The 18834-nt window shown below is 45.5% G+C and overlaps 1 protein-coding gene across 1 annotated transcript; it reads right to left on the bottom strand.

Annotated features, from left to right (window-relative positions):
* Positions 1-218: 218 nt before the first annotated feature.
* On the bottom strand, positions 219-1584 carry SST (somatostatin). The gene is made up of 2 exons (XM_084800814.1): positions 1241-1584; positions 219-598 (listed from the first exon to the last, which is right to left on the bottom strand). Exons 1-2 carry the CDS (start codon positions 1376-1378, stop codon positions 386-388), a joined length of 351 nt encoding a protein of 116 aa, XP_084656940.1. The 5' UTR covers positions 1379-1584; the 3' UTR covers positions 219-385.
* Positions 1585-18834: the final 17250 nt, after the last annotated feature.

The following is an 18834-nucleotide window of genomic DNA, read 5'->3' as shown; positions in this document are numbered from 1 at the left end:
ATAGCCATCGCTTGGATGCATACTTCAATTTATAGACATTTGAAGCTATTGAAGTTTCAAATGAACCATCGTTTAACGGCTAACCTTTACCACCACAGGGAATTTTAAATAGGTGTTTGTGAGCATTGGCATACACACCTAAAATATGTTTACGAAAGCCACAGTTCAAGTTAATCTTTGAACAAAAACAATTTACTGAATAAGAAGTCAAACACTTGTTCTTCATAATTTCACCATAGTTTTATTTTGTATTTACAGTGTTCAATTTCTAACACAGGGTCTACTTGAGCATGGGGGGAGGGAGGGGTGCTGGGGGGCTAAGGAAGAGAGAGATGGGGTTTGGAGGAGAGGGACCAGAGGTCTGGCTGAGACAACAATATTAAAGCTAACAGGATGTGAACGTCTTCCAGAAGAAGTTCTTGCAGCCAGCTTTGCGCTCCCGGGGTGCCATCGCCGGGTTCGAGTTGGCAGACCTCTGCAGCTCCAGCCTCATTTCATCCTGCTCGGCTGCCTGGGGCAAATCCTCGGGCTCCAAGGCATCATTCTCCGTCTGGTTGGGCTCGGACAGCAGCTCTGCCAAGAAGTACTTGGCCAGTTCCTGGATGGGCAGAGAGAGCAGCAAGAGGAGGAGGGATGGGAGAAAGAGGGAAAGTGTGGTTTGAAAATACGTTTTAATCACTCAAAACCTAGCTTCCACAATTATATGGGTAACCACAATATTTGCTAGATTACGCAGAAGGGGGGAGCTTCCCTAAGCCCAAATCTTTCATAAAGAAAAACCATAGATGATTTTTTAAAAGTGGTCTTATAAATAAATAAAATGCCAACCGTCTGCGCAGCAGCTCCATTTCCATTTTATGAGATTATGAAGTAGACCTGAGTTCTTGAAGGCAAACCTCCCTGCTGGACTGCAGAGCCCTTCACCCCAGCCTTGTTTTGTGGAGTACTGTTGCGTTTCAGCACCTGGGTCAGCAACCCTCTCGTGGCAGCACCAGGGATAGAGCCCAGTCCCTCCGTGCTCTGGTACCCTATTTCTGAATTTTCTTGAACGTCAGGGAGGGACTCACCTGCAAGGTGACCAACTGCGTTGATGAAGTCAGGAAAGAGTAAGAGGGGACCTTAAACTTCAAAAGTTTCCCTGGGAGCGTAAGGGCTGAGCCACTCTGAGGAGAGCCAGCTAAACACCTGTCGCAGGGGTTGGGGGATTCGAAAGAGGGGCGAGACCGAGCCATTTCCTTACCTGTTTTCCTGTGGCAGCCGCCAGAGACTTCTGCAGAAACTGACGGAGTCTGGGATCCGAGGGCGCACCGGTGACACCGCCCAAAGCCAGGACGATGCAGAGCGCGGCCAGCGCGCACTGAAGACGGCAGGACAGCATCTCCCTGGCCTCACGCAGCCGAGCTGGAGCGCAGTGGGTCAGTCTCGGCACGGGTCTGCAGGCAGCAGCGACGGCTCTCGGTAGCGTCTCCTTCAGCCGCTATCAAGCTCGCCACTGTCTCCCCCTTTTAAACTCTCTCTCTGACGTCAGCCAAGGAGGCGCCCCCAGATCTCACCAGTGCTTTTACGCACCATTAGCCTCGCAAAATCAATCACAGAAGTGAGGGGAGGCGACAGGATCTAAAGTAGCTTATTTTTAAAAAGAAAAAGAAAGCCTGCACCCACACAGGCACATGAAATTCCCCACGCCACACAGACCATACAATCTTCCTTTTACTCAGTGCTGGTATGTACATCCCATATTTCAGCCACACGTGTGCACACTCACACAGAGATCACTCAGTCCTTGGCCAGCAAATACATCATCCCGCACAGCTGGGAACCTGTCAGTGCATCCAGATGACTGGACTTGCCATGTTTGACAGTGTTGTATGGCCAGGAGACTTGGAGTCATCCGTCTAGGAAGAGATCTGGCAATGAAATACACAATTAAGAGGATGGAACTACCTTCTCTCCCTCCATCTCTTAAAGCCTTGCAGGAAGAAGGGTAAGATTGTCCTGTAAAGAAACCTCACTTTTATACAATCTACCTATCTTTCTCCCGTGACAAAAGAAAGACACTGGAGATACAGACAAACACACACAGGAGGGAGAGAGCCTACATTTTGGCACCTGGAAACAGCCCTGAGAAGCAGTCTCAGAAATTATCCAATAACCCTGGTAACATGAATCAAGAAAGCTTAAGAAACTGACAGACAATTGCACTGTACAGGTGGAGCAAAGAGCAGACATGTAGACTCCAAGGCCAGGGTTCTTGGGCACCGCTATGAATGTTCTGACGGACTCCTGGCCAGAAGAAGCAATTCCAAGTTAGGAATCCCCAGTATAGGCAGAGGAAAGTCCAGGAGCCCCAGGCAGTAGCCATTGTATGTCTGCGTGGGGGAAGAATCAACTGACTGTCACAAGCCTCTCTCCCTTCTACCACAGAGGATGTTTAAGGAAGCCTACTTGCCATCAAACTGAGTGTTTGCATCTATTTGCAAGCTCTGTCTGCAGTATTCAAAGTGATTGCTTATTAAGGAAATGCCAGCTCTCTGTTCCTGGCACAGAGCAGGCGGTCTCCACAGGCTCTTCAAGGACTAGTATTTTATGATTGCCGGAGAAGCCAATAGCAGTACAGCTTCAGAAGTCAAGTGAATCAGAGGGTCTTTCCCAACGCTGCTAATGGCCATGCATCGTGACTTAGGTGCATTCTAATACCGTTCTCAAATACCTGCACCCAAATCATGAAGTGGACAGGTCAGAGGGGCTGGTTGGAAACAGCTTGAATAATATTTCCTTTTGTTTCTGGAAGTGAAAGCAAAGAGAGGATGAACAGCATCCGGTGCCTACCAACTCCACGGGCAGGGGAAGCAGACAGTAAGGCATTAAATTGAAAATCACTCGTGTGGTGAAACAGTCTGCAAGAGCAATGGGTCTAGAGCTATGAAACCCAGCCCTAGAAAATAAATCATACCCCTAGGCACCCTAAGCTCTTCTCAGGCTCCAGGCTTCGGGGTTCAGAGTCTTTATCAGCCACCTGTCCTGTGGCATCCTCAGGTGACCTCCTGTATCTCTTACTGCGGACCTGGCCCTTGGTAGCCCCGCAATGTAGAAAACCAGTGAAAGAACAAACAGTATCTGCTCATCTTAATGTCGTCTGCCTCCCTCCCCAGACTCCTCCCCACCCCCTGCCACCTTCCACCCTTCCTACCCTCTACCCTCCACCCTCAACCCTCCCTACCTTCCACCACCACCTCCCCCCTCCCCTGCCTTCCCCTCCCCTTCCTCTGCTACTTCCTGCCCCCCCACCCCAGACTTTCCACACCCCTATCCTTAGCCTCCTCAGTCTGTCCTCTCTCTTTTTTCTCTTGCCATACCCTTCCCCCTCGTTTCTCTGTTTCTCACTCAGGCCTCTCGCCCAACCTCTCCCCATCCTAGCTTCATTTCCGGTTTGAATCTCACATTGCAGCTACTTCCCGAGCGCTGAGCTCCTTCCAGTTTGATCTGGCTGTTTTCTGACTTCCTCGCACTTCCTCCCCCTGTCCCACCTTGCCTGGCAATGCCTCGCTAGACTTTGCCTCTAGGCTGCTCTCCTCTCTGCTCCCCCCTTCTGTCTTCTCCTCTGCTTCCTGCTAGAGGGGCTCCTGCTCAGGAGCAGTGTGAGCACCTACTCAGGAGGAGCGGAGAAGCCAGAGGCGGAGAAGCCAAGGCTGCCGGTGAGATGGCTCCTGGGGTTTGACTTGCTTTTTATAATCCTTGGGCTGTTATGAACATAAGATCCACTTAAATGAAAAGGCAGGACAAACTTTTCCATACCCAACAGCCGGCTATTTTAGTACAAAGGAAAGTTTAGCGTTAAATTGCCTCAGACTCTGTAGCCTGAACCCCGGCTGTGCCAAGTCTCAAGGCTAAGAGGGAAGGGTGGATTGTGGTGGTCACCAGCCTCCTCACTATGCAATCTCTCTGAGTTCACAACACATCAGGATAAGTTGCCCGTGTTAAAGAAGAGGACTGAGGTCCTGAGAGCGGAAGGGCTTTGCACTAGGCCTGAGGTAAAGAGAGGTACGGTAAAAGGGGAATGCTTCATACTTCTCCCATGGTTAGGATTCACAGGTCCCGAACCAAGGGGTGGGAGTGAGATTTGGTTCCACTCACTGTTGCCCCTAGTGACCTAGGAAAGCGGTTGCTCGCAGTTACCAAATCCTTAAATTCTGCTGCCCTAGAAGCGTCTGTTCCATGGGGAACAGAGATCCTGCCTGGAGAGAAGACAGACACTCCATTGAATGGGAAGCTCACGTTTCCCTCTGGCCACTTTGGGCTTCTTATGCCCTTAAGCTGATGGCCTACAAAAAGAATAAGAGCCTACAAAAAGGAAGAGTGTTAGGAGGGCTGACTGATACAGACTCAGGGTCAGGAGGTGATTGAGTTGCTTCTCCACCACGGAAGTAAAGCTGTTGCTAGAGTACATGCAGGAGATCGTTTAAAGAGCCTCTTGCTCTTACCATGTCCTTTGATTAAAGTCAATGAGAAGCTACAACAGCCCTATCTAGGCAGGATGGCAAAGGGCCCTTCAGGAAGGAAGGAAGGAAAGAAGGAAGGAATGGGTCACTCCTCCAGGAAAAGAGCCAAAACCTGCTGAGGTACTGCTGTCTGAGGTGGAGGAAATACTGAGTGAGTGGTAGAGGAAGGCAGTCGTAAACACCAGCCGAGGACACACAGGAGGACACACGTGGAGGACTGTAATTAACATGGGTGTCCCTGTTTAGTTACTTAATGATTATTAACAATGAGCCTGTGTATATATACACATACATTAAGCGGTATTTGTCTTCCTCTAAAATGCTTTTTACCTTTCACCAGCTCCTGGTGAAGCCTAGGCTTATGCTAATGACTTCTCTTGGGCATCTTGCAAATAGAAACCCCTTTATGTCCCCCGTAGCTAGAATAAGAAAGGGAAACAAAGCCATTGGTGGAGAAAGTAACAGTCTAGAGAGCCACGGGCTGTGTGTCTGAGACCCTAGGCATGAATGCTCAGGTCCCCACCCCCCACCCCCCCACACACACACCAGTCCTCACAAGATTTAAGAACTAGGTCAGGCAACAGGGGTGAAAATTCTTGATGGCCTCAGAGCTGTGTAAAACTATCCAGGTGAGGTCTGAAGTAGCCGGTGGCACCCTGAGGAGTGATGCCCAATGAGCCAGGCAAACACTGTAAGAGGTAAGCTGTTCAAGCTGATGTCATGGTCCAACTAGACAAGCTTTCCTCATCCTGGGAGGATGAGGTCATGGAGGGCATGACCTGGAGGTGGAGCCAGAGGTTTTCACAAAAAAGGCAACAAACATATGCTGAGAACCTCACCAAAATGGAAACTGATCATTTCCACTTCCCACATTTACCTTGGGAACAACAGTGTGGCGATTTGGAGACAATTAACCCCTTTTGTGTCAAGTCACTAGAATTGTTTTTTCTGGGTTTAGAGCTGGCTAGCAAAGGGTTAAAGTGAGGTGAAAGAAGAAGAGCTTGCCTTGGGCAATACTCACATTGCAGAGGGCAGACTTGCCCGGGCACAGGGTTTCAGGGTAAGAGCAGGGCTGTGTACAAATATGACCTACTCACGTCCCAAAGCAAAGCCGGATGAAAATGCCACGAGGACCATTTCTCCTCAGTGCCCCTACCACCAAGGAGCAGAAGAATGGGGGTTTTCAGTCCTCCCAGTGACTCCTCTCTTCTGGAGAAGTCCATCTCACACCCAGGAAACTGACCATTCCAACCGAAAGTCCGTTCCACAGGGACTGCAATAGAAAAGTAAGAGGGGAAAGCTTGTGGATTTAACATCTACTACAGGGAGGGATGTGTGCTGATGCCATAGGCACAGCCACATTTTCCCTCTGTTCTTTCTTCTCTTACTTTTCACTTCAAAAGTTTTGAAGGAGCCACCCCCACCCCCAGGCCAGCAAGTCCAAATGCAGACACATCAGCCAGCCAACCATGTTTCTTCAGAGCCAACATTTCTAATCAGGCTCACGCCCGGCCACTCCTCACCGATCAGTCTTCCTGGTCGCCCAAGCACGTGTTCCTCAATGCACGCGCCCTGTTCTCTCGCACATCCATTTGTACTTGCTGTGTCCTCTTCCTAGCATCTATCTTTGACCCCTCTCTCACAGTTAGGTCATATAGCTCATTCTAAGATATTTTAAGGACTCCTTACTTAGAATCACTGGGCCTTCTTTTGTACCTAAAAGTGGATTTTTTTGTGCCCATTGTCAGAGACTCTCCCAGGTCATTTTGTGGGCTTCTGGGTCTTGAGAGTCTGTGTCTCACGTAGAAGCCTAGAAACTCATGGAAGGGAGACACCTGTCCCAACTATGTCTGCATCCACCTCAGAGAACTTGAGAAAGGTAGCCACAGGCTAGGCTGCGTGATCCATTTCTGGAATCTCAAAACTCAGAAGCAGAGATGGATGAATTCTGAGAGCAAGGTTAATGAAGCCACATAGCAAATAATGACAGTCTGGGCTTGGTATCAAAAGTTGAGTACAAGGTGGTTGTTGAAAATGATGGTTAAGTTGCAGGCAAGCGCCTTTCTCCTTACACATGGCACCTCTGTGGCTTCTACGAGTAGAGCAAGCATCACAGGGCTTGGGTTACTAAGGACTACATCCATTGCCATACACTATGCACCACATTCAATCTTTCAGAACATATACATACTGGCCTCTCCATCATTTCTGAGCTTTGAAAAGAAAACTAAACATTACCCACTGTGATTGCTTCTTATTCAGAGAGCTGACACTATCATATGGCTATGCAAATAAAGTCGCTAAAAATGCAAGCCTTCCTAGTTACTGGGAGGTCTGGGCAGGGAACATCATCAACCGACAAAGCGAGCTTATGTTTCTAACCCAGCTCTGGATTGTGTTTCATGGTTGACTGGGTGTGTTAATGCCAACCAGACGTGGGTTCTCTTTCTATAGCTCTCTGCAGCTGGGCTGCTACCAATGAGGGCAGCTTCTCCTTTCTAGCCTGTCCTATCAGGGGGAGGAGTTAGAAGGGGGATCCTGTGCCTGCCATCCACTCACATGTCTCTTCTCTGTATGGGGTTCACTGGTCCCCACCAGAAACTCCCCACTTGTTTCTGAGGTCTGCTCAGGACTTCCCTGTGCAATGAAACCAAGCCAAGGCCCCTGCCTCTATGTCACCTGGTAGAGCCCTCCCACCTGTGTTCCTACTCTCAGAGGCTTACACCTGAGGGGCTGTTGCTAGAAGGTGCCCTGTGAAGTCACCAAGGAGAGCAGTCTTAGCCACTAACTCTCACCTATGGGTCTGAAAGATGGGACATCACTTGCCTCCTCCTCCTCAGAAAGAGCTGGCAAAAAGACGTCTTTAGGGTACTACGGAGTTCCCCATGTAAAGATCAAATGGTAGAGGCTGTATGAACGCAAAGGGCCCTCAGCTAAATCAGCTTTAGCTTTCCCACCTCCAAACCTGAGTATGATTCTCAGTGCTGGCTTCATGCCTGGACTGGCTGGGCACCACTGTGCCAGTCCTGATATGAGCCGCATTCCCACTCAGGAGCTTAAGTCTATCTACAAGTGGAATTTCCCCACTCTGGAAAGCTGAGGTCCCAGGGCACTGGCCGCCGTCATGCCCTGCCTGTCTTCCTCTGTTCTCCTTCTCTCCTCTCCATGTTTCATTTCCCCTCCTTTCTGTCTGGTCCCTCCCTTTAGCAGTCACCTCGCCTCCTTGCTGTTTTCCCTGGCAAGCCTTTCTCATAACTGTCCTGCTGTTTCTCTGTCTCCCGTTGTCTCTTATTGCCTCAGCATAATCCTCTTTCTCTCATGGGTTTGCTTTGTGGAGTCTGAAGTACCTGTTTATTGAGTTGCTTAAGACTTCTTCAAGAGTTGAGGGCAGAGGCAGGACTAGGGTCAGAAGGGAACCCTAGCCTAGGCCAGCCCCTTAAAAAGCACCTCAACTCACATGCAGGAAAACTGACGCCAAGCAAACTCGGCGTGCTTCTAGGCTTTCACCATTCAGAGCCCGGATTTCCCCCAGGTCTATATTCTTTCCTTATGACAAGTGCCCCAAGAGTTAATCCTTGGATCACTTCCCCTGAGTGGCTGGAGACTGTGGTGCAATTGTAGCAGCAACTGCTCTACTCTCTATGGACCCACAGCGTGCCTAAGCTAGAGCCTGGCTTCCTGACAAGGGTATTAGCCATGGAAGAAGCTTTGGTGATTAATGGACAGATGTGAAAATCACTCCTTCAGGCTTTCATGCTGTGCCTGTGTCCTTTGGGGTGTTTCCTAATCTCATAAAGCCAGCCAGACCTGCTGTGCAGTCTTAGGATGCTCTCCCAGGAGAGGATACAGTTGTTAAACTGAGCTACCCTGCCCTCTGCTGGATCCACGGATAGCAGACAGACATCCCAAAAGCTTAGCACTCTCAATGTCATAGGTTTGATGCAGGAGCCACACAGAAGCAGACTCTTCCTTCAAACTTTCAGTTTGTGAACATTTTGTGTCAGACTCTGTGCTGGTCGGATGTGAAGCAAACACCATCCCTGACTTCAGGAAGTAGCCAAGGTTTGACCAATAACACAGGGTTTTGTTTTGTTTTTCCTGTGCCTTGGAACAAAAGAATTAACTCTAAAAGGAACAACCAACCCTTTCTCACTTCTTTTGTTTGCTCGCCTGCTTGCTTGTTTGTTTGTTTTGAAACAGGCTTTCCCAGTGTAGCCATGGCTGTCCTGGACTCATTTTTAAACCAGGCTGGCCTCAAACTGACAGCTATCCACCTGCCTCTGCCTCCCTGCTTGCTGGGATTAAAGCATGTGCCCCCACTCCTGGCTAGCCAACCCTTTCTGATGCAGTATTACTCTCTATGACCTTCCCAAATAGGTTTGGGGCTCCCAGGAAGTGTCTTAAGAGCAAGAGCTGAAAAGGAAAACAAAGTTAGAAGTTAGCCTTTCTAAAACTAACTCTCCTCCTGCCTGCGACTGTATCACCCCAGTATGAACGTATGTTTACAATCAGTGTCACATTTTTCAAGGCGCTGCTGCCGGAAGTCACGGACCTAATTGCCTTTTCTTACAGTCAGGCCAACAGATCTCACATCTCCTAGGCTGCTTTCTGGCCTAGTGGAAGAAGGAAAGGAGTCTTTGTGTGTTGAGAGCGCCCTCTGGTGGTTCATCTCTCCATTGCTGCTGTGCTTAACCAGTGCTTTCAATGGGGACTCAGCCTAAGGTCCCAAGAACCAAGCACCTGCAGCTCTCTCTCCCTAGTGCTCACCTGTATGCAGTCAACAAAATTGTTGCTTTTAAATATTCACAATAAATTCTGATGCTTCATATTTAATCTTCAATGAATAAGTGTATGGCTACGGGGCCTAAATCCCCCACACTGGACTACAGGAGTTCTTGGCTCAGAACTTCCCGTGCAGCCCCTCAATCCTGATGGGGTCTCAGGCAGCAGCCAATCCACTTTGGGATGCTGATGCTTACCTCTCCTTTCCCATCCCTTTGGACAATCTCATCACAGAGCTACCTGGTTTATTGTTATTTACTGTTGCTATTATTGTTATTTACTGTTGTTTACTAACAGCTGTAGGCTGAGTGGTTGCCCCTCTTTCCACATTTATGTCTCTATCATCCTAACCCCTAGAAACTTCCAATACAAAATCTCCCAAATTTAGAAATGGGAGTTTGCAGCCATAGGTCAGTTAAGGATTCCCGGTGTAGACGGCCAGGGGTATCCAGGTGGAGACTACAGCGAATTCCAAGCATCCTTACTAGAGACAGAAGACTAGATATTGAAGAAGATCAGGGGAAGCTGGTGACATGCACTGAAGTGACGTCACCGGTATGAGCCTTGGTGTGCATGGAGCCATTCCAGAAGCTAGAAGGGACCGTGAAGGAGTCTACTCTCACGTATTTGAAGCGTGGCCTTTGCTGACCCCTCCGTTTTAGATTTCCATCTCCACGCCCAGAGCTGGAAGAAAAGACACTTCCTGTGGTTTTTAAGTCACTGACTTTGTCATGGACAATAGCAGCTATGAGAAGCACAAACACTGAGCCATGCTCCACTTTGCCCTGGCTTGCGGAGGTCCAAAGAACTGTGTAGGACTGCATCAGCTCTACTCTCTCCTAGGACCACGCTCTGCTCCCACCCCCAGTGCATTCCCCAGGTACGAGCCAGGCTCACACCTCCAGGTCCTTTCTCCCAGAGACTAGGATTTATGGCAAGCCTGCTCCCAACAGTGATCTCTGACTCCATCTTAGTCAACTCAGTCCCAACTGGAGGCATGTTGCATCTCTTGTTGCCATGGAAGTTAGGCGTAGTGTTGCCATAGTAATGGTGGGCTTGACCTGAGGGTTTAAGTCCTAAGGAGTGAGATTTGTCCAAACCACAGTGAATTAGAGACAGGTAGCTGTTTACTGGAATGTTAATAACATAATGGTGAGCGGTTTTGGGATGTTTTCCCCCACTCCAATAGCATTATAGGACATATTCTGTCTAAGTAGACAAGGTCAATGCGAAACTCAGCGGGGATATTTTGTATCTACTCAGCTTTGAACCTGCTCATATCGCCATCTGCTTCATTTGCTGAAGGGGACTCATTCCTCCCACTCTTTCATTTACCCTAGCTCTGCACTTCTTACTCATGAAAACTTTCAGATAAATTGATGAACCAATGTCATGCCTCGGGGGAAAAAAATAAACCATTGGCTAAGCAACCTTTGGCAGCAGGAGTCACGGGGAAGCAGCTGTCAACTTTGGGTTCCTACCAAGAGGACTGTTTCAGCAGAAAACCATGTTGTGAGGTTGCCACAAGAGGAGAGGTGAACCCCAGGCAGGAAAGATTCCTGCAATGTGTGATGTGCAGAAGATGCTCTCAGTTCCCCCAGTGTTTTGGCCTGTGCTCATTTAGTGCTAGGTCCTTTGCAGGCAATCTCCATTTTTTTTTTTTTAATCCAGAGCACTGTGCATGCCAGGCAAGTGTTCTTTCAGTGACACTGGTCCTCTGTACACTTGTGACAACTTCAGAGGACCAAGGCAAAAGCATGCACCCTGTCCTCTAAAAAAGAAACCACAGGAAAAAGGGCTGACATATCCTAAATACTTCTTAACCAAGGCATGTTATATGCTTGCTTATTTTACATTATAGCAGTTACTTTATTATCTGTCGGTAGTTTGCCTGGCTGTTGGCTCCTTGTTAAAAAGGCTTTGCCTTTGTTGCTAAAGAGCTTTTCTTAACATCAGGGACAATGCTTTCTTGTCTTAGTTTCCCCTGAAAATAGCCTGAAATACAGTAAATGTTTAGGGAAAAAAACACTTATGGAGCATTGCATGAACATGTAACATTATCATAATATTCAGCTATCAGCATTATGCAACTGACTCCTAAAGTGACATCTCTTCTCTCTCTCCTTTCTGGTGTTGCTTATAATTATTAGCCTTGTCCGTTATTTAAGTATCCTTTGTGTGTTTCTTCTTAGTTTCTCTTCATTATCATCAAGTTGAGTCCCCCCTCGAGCTCAGGACCACAGTGTGTCTCTGCAAACATTTCCAAGGCTTTCTACCTAGTCTTCCCATGGGCAGCTTTTCCCCACCAGCACTGCCAGTTCTGCCCCTTAGGATTTACACTACATTCAGTAGTCTCATTGAACTTCTTCCTATGCGTGTGATCATACAACCGTCTCCATCCCATAGCTCAAATAGAAACCATTGCAGGCTGAGGGGGTGGGAAATCCTGCTCCTGATGCTGAGTTTTCAGACGTTCCAAAATGTCCTTCTAACTTCTTCGTTTTCGTTGACCACACATGCGACATCCTTCAGAGAGCAGGCACGCTCACTGTCCCTTAAGTCTGTTTGCTGCAGGGCAGCCACACCCATCTTCTCTAGCACACATTCTTTTGTTTGTTTGTTTTTGGTTTGGGTTTTTTGTTTGTTTGTTTGTTTGTTTGTTTTTGAGACAGGGTTTCTGTGTGTGTGTAGCCCTGGCTGTCCTGGACTTGCTTCGTAGAACAGACTGGCCTCAGACTCACAGGGATCTACCTGCCTCTGCACACATTCTTACTCCAAGCTTTTTTTTTTTTTTTTTTTTTTTTACATCCTATCCTCCATGAGGAAGTTCAGCTATTACAGTTTGGTGTGGAACGACATGAGAACCTTAAGAAAAAATAATTTTATAAATGCAAACAATCTCTTTGCAGGGAATACGGAGATTAATAGAGATTCATTGCACAAAGAGATTGAAATATAGTAAGAATGAAGATTCTTAATTAAACCCCCTGGAAAATTGCCAGGTAGGGGGATGATAAAGAGGAAGATGAAGATTCACTCACCTCTACAAATCTCATAATACAGCAGGGGAAAGGGGGATATATCAACAGCTACGATGCAGGACAAGACACACTCATGAGGGCGTGCAAAAGAGATGCCACTGTCTTTAATTTTGCCACAGGGGGAAAAACATATCTAATAAGGAGACTCTTATTGGTTGGAATAACTTTGGCAGAAGAATGAGAATCAGGTGTCCTAGCTGGAAAGGCCAGTGTCTGAGTTCACAGAACGGTCTAAGGGACAGTGAATGCCCAGTGTTGCAGAACTGCAGCTCCAGTGTGAAAACCGGTCACTGAAACAAGACTGACAGAGTGGCTGTGGTTAGGTCCACCTCGGGAGACAAAGATGAAACTGCGGTGCCTTTTAAAGCAGAGCCATTTCTTTTGCTCTTGAATTCTTGCTCGGTGACCGAAGAATGCTGAGGTACTTGGTGATACGAGAAGCTGGAATTACTTCCATTTTGTGCCTTTGATGAGTGTGGTCTTGACTCAAGCTCAAAGATGAGAGGAAAGGTGTGTAGACAGCAGGAGGATGAAAGGGCTCATGGGAAACAATCTTGGCTGTCAATTTCACTCCATGTGGGATGAACTAAAACCTGAGTATCTGGGCATACGTGTGAGCAATTTTGTTGATTGGATCACTATAGGTAGGAGACCCCTGGCCTAAATCTGATTTATTTGATGTTAGAACCACAGCTTCTGTGAGTGGCTACTCACATAAAAGAGCATAAAAGAAGCAAGGCTTTGTTTTGCCTGCATGCGCTCACTCTAACTAGCAAGTTCATCTACCCATCAACCCTGCTGCTGAGGCATTCCTTTGCTCACACTAGAAGCTACTTCTTTAGGATTCCAACATAAACTGAGGACCAGCTGAGATGTCCAGCCTTGGAAACTGAGGAACACTGGGTTCTTGGCTGTTCCGTTGGGAGGTAACCATTTTTGTGGACTAGTTGGGCCATAGATCATAAGCCATCCTAGTAAATCTCCCTTTTATTGGTTTATTCTATCAGATTTGTTCTTCCAGAGAACCCTAACTACCGTAATATGGGAAGAGGTTTGTTTCAGAGATAGGTGTGATGCTACTCTTTTTTTTTTAATGCAGCTTTGATATACTTTGTATTTAAAATAGAGTCAGTGGCTCCTGTACTCAGAATGAACCATCTTTATGACTCTTCTCATTAGTAGTGTGTCTTAGTTAGGGGTTCTATTGCTGAAGAGACACCACAACTATAGTAACTCTTATGAAGGAAAATATTTAATTGGGCCTAGCATCTAAATCTACCACAGTTCTTTGTAAGTACCTTGCTTTAAAGCAAGATTTAAATTTGTTTTTAGAGGTAGGTTTTTTTTTTTTTAATGCAAACCAAAACTTTGGTTCAGAATGACAAACTTAGACTTTGGTGAAGCAAGGCATCTTCCTTCTTTCTTTTCTGAGACCAAATAATTACTTATTGGGGTGCAAACTTGTACAACCAATGTGGAAATCAGTGTGGTGGTTCCTTAGAAAGTTGGGAATTGATCTACCACAAGATCCAGCTGTACCATTCTTGAGCACATAGCCAAAGGATGCTTCATCCTCCCACAAGGACACTTGCTCAACAGTGTCTGTTGATGATCTATTCATAATAGCCAACACAAGAAACAGCCCAGATATCCCTCAAGAACAGAGAGTATAATGAAAATGTGGTACAATTTACACAAAGGAGTATTACTCAGCTGGTTTTAAAAATTGACGTCATGAAATTTGCAGGCTGAAAATATTTTCCATGCCTTTGGCATGGATGCCTTCTTCCTCTGTGCCCACAATTCATAAGTTTTGTATTTTCATAGTATCCCATAGATTTTGTATACTCCAGTGATACTTTTCTTACAATTTTTCATTGACTTTAACTGAATGCTCCAATTCCTCTATCTTACCTTTAAGGTCTGATAATCTGCCCTCTGCCTGGACCATTCTATTGATTAAAAGTTTCATTTGACATACTGACTGTTTTGTTTCCAGTATCACTTCAACCTGGGTTTTCTTTAATATATCTGTCTCTTTGTGGAAGTGTTTTTTCATAACTCACATTGTCTTGTTAATTTCATCGTCTATTTATTACTCTTGGATTAATTTGTTATTATTTGTATCTTCGTTAAATTCATTCACACATTTACTCATGTCCTCTTAGAATTTTTGAAAAGGTTAATTATCTACAATCATATATATATATGTATATATATATATATATATATATATATATATATATATAGAGAGAGAGAGAGAGAGAGAGAGAGAGAGAGAGAGAGACAGACAGACAGACAGACAGAAAGACAGGCAGACAGGCAGACACATACGCACACATACACAGAGAGAGAGAAAGAGAGAGAGAGAGAGAGAGAGAGAGAGAGAGAGAGAGAGAGAGAGAGAAGAAATGGTAACTACTCTATTGCCCAGGAAAGGAGAAAAGGAGGAAGTTTTGTGTTATACGTGTTATTTATGCTTCAGCCTGTGGTCAGATAGAATTCTGAAGTTGACTTGCCCTTACCTTGCTTGCTTACCCATCATAGCTGCAGAAGAGAATGGATTTCTCTGGAATTATTTCTGCTTAATAGAGAAGCATCACACCTGTCTCCCAAACAAAAAGGTCTGTTTCCTTCTTTCTAATCTTGTGCAGACACACTTGGCAAGTAACCTCAGATGCATGCATGGTCAATCAAAAGTTATCATCCTACTGGATGTGCTCATGCAAACTTGGAACCGGAGCACTCAGGACACTGAGCAGGACCATAAGATCCAGGCCAGTCTGAGCTGCATGTCAAAGCTTCATATCAAAATGTTTCATCTACAAAGAGCTATTCTAGCTCATTAATTAATTATTTATTATGAGATGTATTTGATACACTTGTGAAACTAATAAAAGTTCAAGATTATATAAGCATTATTTATCCTGAGTTTATGATATTCAATATACACATGAATCAAAACATGACATCATAGCTCACTATAGGTGCAGCCACTGGGTCACTGCAAACTTTTGAGCTTAAAAAAATTAAAGTTGTTACATATAATTTATTGTATTAAGACCATTTCATTCTTCTCAAGATATGTAATATATATTAATTATAATTTTATATAGTAGATGAAATAATTATATACAAAATAGATATGGGTATACATATAATTAAGCATTTGCAGAAATAATTCTTTCTGTTGTAAAAACAAACAAAATGTGTACCACACAAGGACAGTCCCTCAGAATTGCCCTAATTGAATTCAGCAAGCATGAATGATTGCTACCAGAAAGACCATGGACTGATTATTACATTCATTACTTGTATTAAATTATTTAACTTAATTTGGGGCATTAAATAAGTCTCCTGTGTTATTTGGCTAAAGTAATTAGCTTCGTTAGTAAAGTAATTTGTTATTTGCAGTTCAGATTATCACTGCACTCAGGGCGTCTGGAGATATTGTTCACTGTGGCTAAAGGTGAAAGCTGTGACTATCCCAGGACACCTGAGTGAAGAACACAGTTAGACGGCAACAGCGCAGGGGGAAGAGGAAGTGCTTTCTTTAATGGGGTGCCCGGGTGCATGGAAACCAACAGGCAGGAAAGGCCACTGGAGAGATCATGAAGCCAGAGCACTTCAGTCTGCTTGTTTTGTTTTTCTTGGTTTGTTTCTAAGGAAAATGTGACAATAAAGTGTCTAACATAAACCAAGGTTCTCCTTCCTGCCACAGAGCTCTCCCCACTGTTTGAGCCAAGGGGGTTTTCATCACCCACCCTGCCCTGGCCCCACCTACTTTCTTACCAAGTTCTAATGGGTTTCCTAGGCCCCCAAGTGCCTCCCTTTTATCTTCCTTTGTCCTCTTGCCTTGTTCTGGTGCTTGAGTACTCACTGCCCTTGATTAGGGGGTTCCCTTCTTGCCCCCAGTTTGGGATGCACTCAGCTCCCTCTTAGCCCAGCTAAGCCTTCCTGACCTCCTCCCACATATCCAGTGAAGCATATACTAGTGGCTCTCTCTATAGAAAGCCCCTAATACCCCAACCCTGGGGTGTGATCAATGTCTCTCTTCTCCTAGGACACTACTGCCTGGGAAATACTGGGCTCTGTCCTTGAACCCCCCACCCAGCTGGGAATATCTGAAATTATCTTTGTGACTCTGGAACTTTCGGACAAGTGGAAACTCAACAAATTGGAAAGATGTAAGTAAGCGTTGAATCAGAATGAAGGGAGATGAGGAAGCTTAGGGCGCCCTTCCGGCTCTGTTTTCCCATGAGGGATAGTGCCCTGTCTCAGTTCCTTCGACTGCCTTGCCTGAGGAGTGTGAGATTTCCTTTCCATGTCCTCTTCTCCAAGAAGTCTGTAAACTTCTGCTGAACAACAGTCAGCGAAGAACACACTCATTCAGTGGTGTAGTGTGGGCAGAAAGAGACACAAGACATTTCAGTGAGCAGCACCTCCGCTAACACAAAGCACACAGAGGCAGCTACAGCTGATATACAAACAAACAAAAACAAGAAGGGCCTTCTAACAGCTGGGAACAAGCTTGCACAAACTCCATGTTCATCTCATACCAAGAGTCTACAAGGGTCCTTGCCTAAGCTGCTTTGTTGTCTCTCTATTTTTATTGAATTTACAAGCTCTTCCATGAAAGGAAAAAAAAAATGAAATGCAAGAAGGAAGACATGACTACTCCTAAAGTATGGAGATTTTTATTGTAGACGTAAGGGAGAAAATATAAGGGAGAAACCAGGCAGAGGAGAAAGTCTAGACTGAATATGGCTGTCAGACTGGAGAGAGAGCAAGAGGGGAGCCTCTGACCGAGAGAGGTAGCCCAGGCCAAGAGACCAAAAGACTGGTGTAGCCAAAATGGCTGAGTTATACAGGGATCTGGCGGAGGAAAGGAAACTGAAGCCCAATCCCTGGGAGGGAGAGGGTTAGGGTAAGGGGTTGAGTGAGCAGTGCTGGGAGGATCCACAGGTACTGAGTGAGGCTTGTCCTGGGCTCCAGACCTAACATTCTAGCCTTTTGTTGATAATGAAGGGACAACGTAATCTCTTCTATAACTATTTCCTGCTGAAATTGGAACAACGTTGTGAGGGGAGCCCAGGAAGGCTGCAATGGTGGCACATTGCAGTTCTGGAGCAGTCCATCGTTTATTGGAAATCTGTTTTGGACACATATAGCCTAGAGACAGAAGGTGAAGTTAAGGAGCTCAGGGGAAAATGTTTTCTCTTTGGTATATACTTGATACTTCCAGGGTCACAGGCTTGTAGTTGAGAGGAGGGGAGAAGTCTCAAGACCAGGGGAAGGAGGAGTCTCACCCTCAGGAATAGGCAGATGGGCAAACTGAAGAGTGCTTATCTGGAGTCCATTTGATCTGAACATGAATTGTTTTTAAGTTTATAAAAAAAAAAGATAAAAACTTTAGATTTTATAGTATGCTGAAATGTACATTGTAGATAAAGCATAAGCTTAGGGACCCAAAAACGATTCTGCACAAAAAGAATTAACATTTCTTCCCCAGAGAAATATATATATATATACTGGACAGAGATGTTTTTTATCATGAATGAGAAGGATTTTTAAGTTTACTTAAAAGAAAACCAAAGGAAGTTCAAAAATGTTAAGCTTGTAACTATGATACTATTACCAGTGCACAGTTTTAAATTAATAGCTTATCAGAGATCCATTGATAAGTGCTAAAACTCTGAACTTTTTGAAGTCTTAGTATAACAATAGCCTAGATAAAGACATCTAAAACTTTTTTTAAAAATCTGTTTAGTGAGTTTATCCCTTTCTGAGTGAAGCCAGTCAACTAGGTACACTGTGTTTGCCTTTCTCAGCAGGAGACCTAGTAGCTTCTGGAAAAGTGAGGCTTCATTTACATGTAAAGTGAGCTGAACTGGAAGCTGCTGCCTTGGGTGGAGGAACAAGGGAAAGCTATAGTTGGCCATCAACATCATCAGAGATCTGAGAAGAATAATCACAGCAGGCAGTAAAATCCAAATGGCCAATGTATCAGGTAAAATGACAGAGAATTGCCCTAGGCTTCTGTGGTCTCAAAGGCTTTGTTGGGGGACAGAGGTCCATCCAGGCAGTGTCAATCGTCAGCTGCCAAGCCAAGAAGATCTGAGAGATGTTGCTGTGGAAGAGAAACTTGGAGGGCAGGGAGAGTGGTCAACCCAACAGTATCCACAGATTGGGTAGAGTCCTGGAGGCAAGAGAGGCATAGGGCAGTTTTACCCAGTGGTTAGCGTTACCACAGTCAAGGAGAAGTAGTCATGCCCCATCTGTTTTCTTTGGAGACCTTATGGCTCCCACTAGGAGCTGACATTTCTCTTTATTATGGGAAGCTTTCTTGTTAAACATTTTAAACATTTCAGTAGATCTCCGAAGAGTTTGAGAACCACCTATTAAGTATACCTGAGATAGTTCCTTGCTTTAGGCTTAACCTTGAAAACACATTAATTTATATGTCTTAATTATCTTTAATATTTTTGTAACAAGTTAGTAGCTTATAGAAA

This window comes from Acomys minous (genome assembly GCF_964271855.1).
Source record: "Acomys minous genome assembly, chromosome: 11".
NCBI classification, from domain to species: Eukaryota; Metazoa; Chordata; class Mammalia; order Rodentia; family Muridae; genus Acomys; species Acomys minous.
The sequence above is the reverse complement of the archived record's forward strand: the minus strand, read 5'-3'. Positions and strand labels throughout refer to the sequence as shown.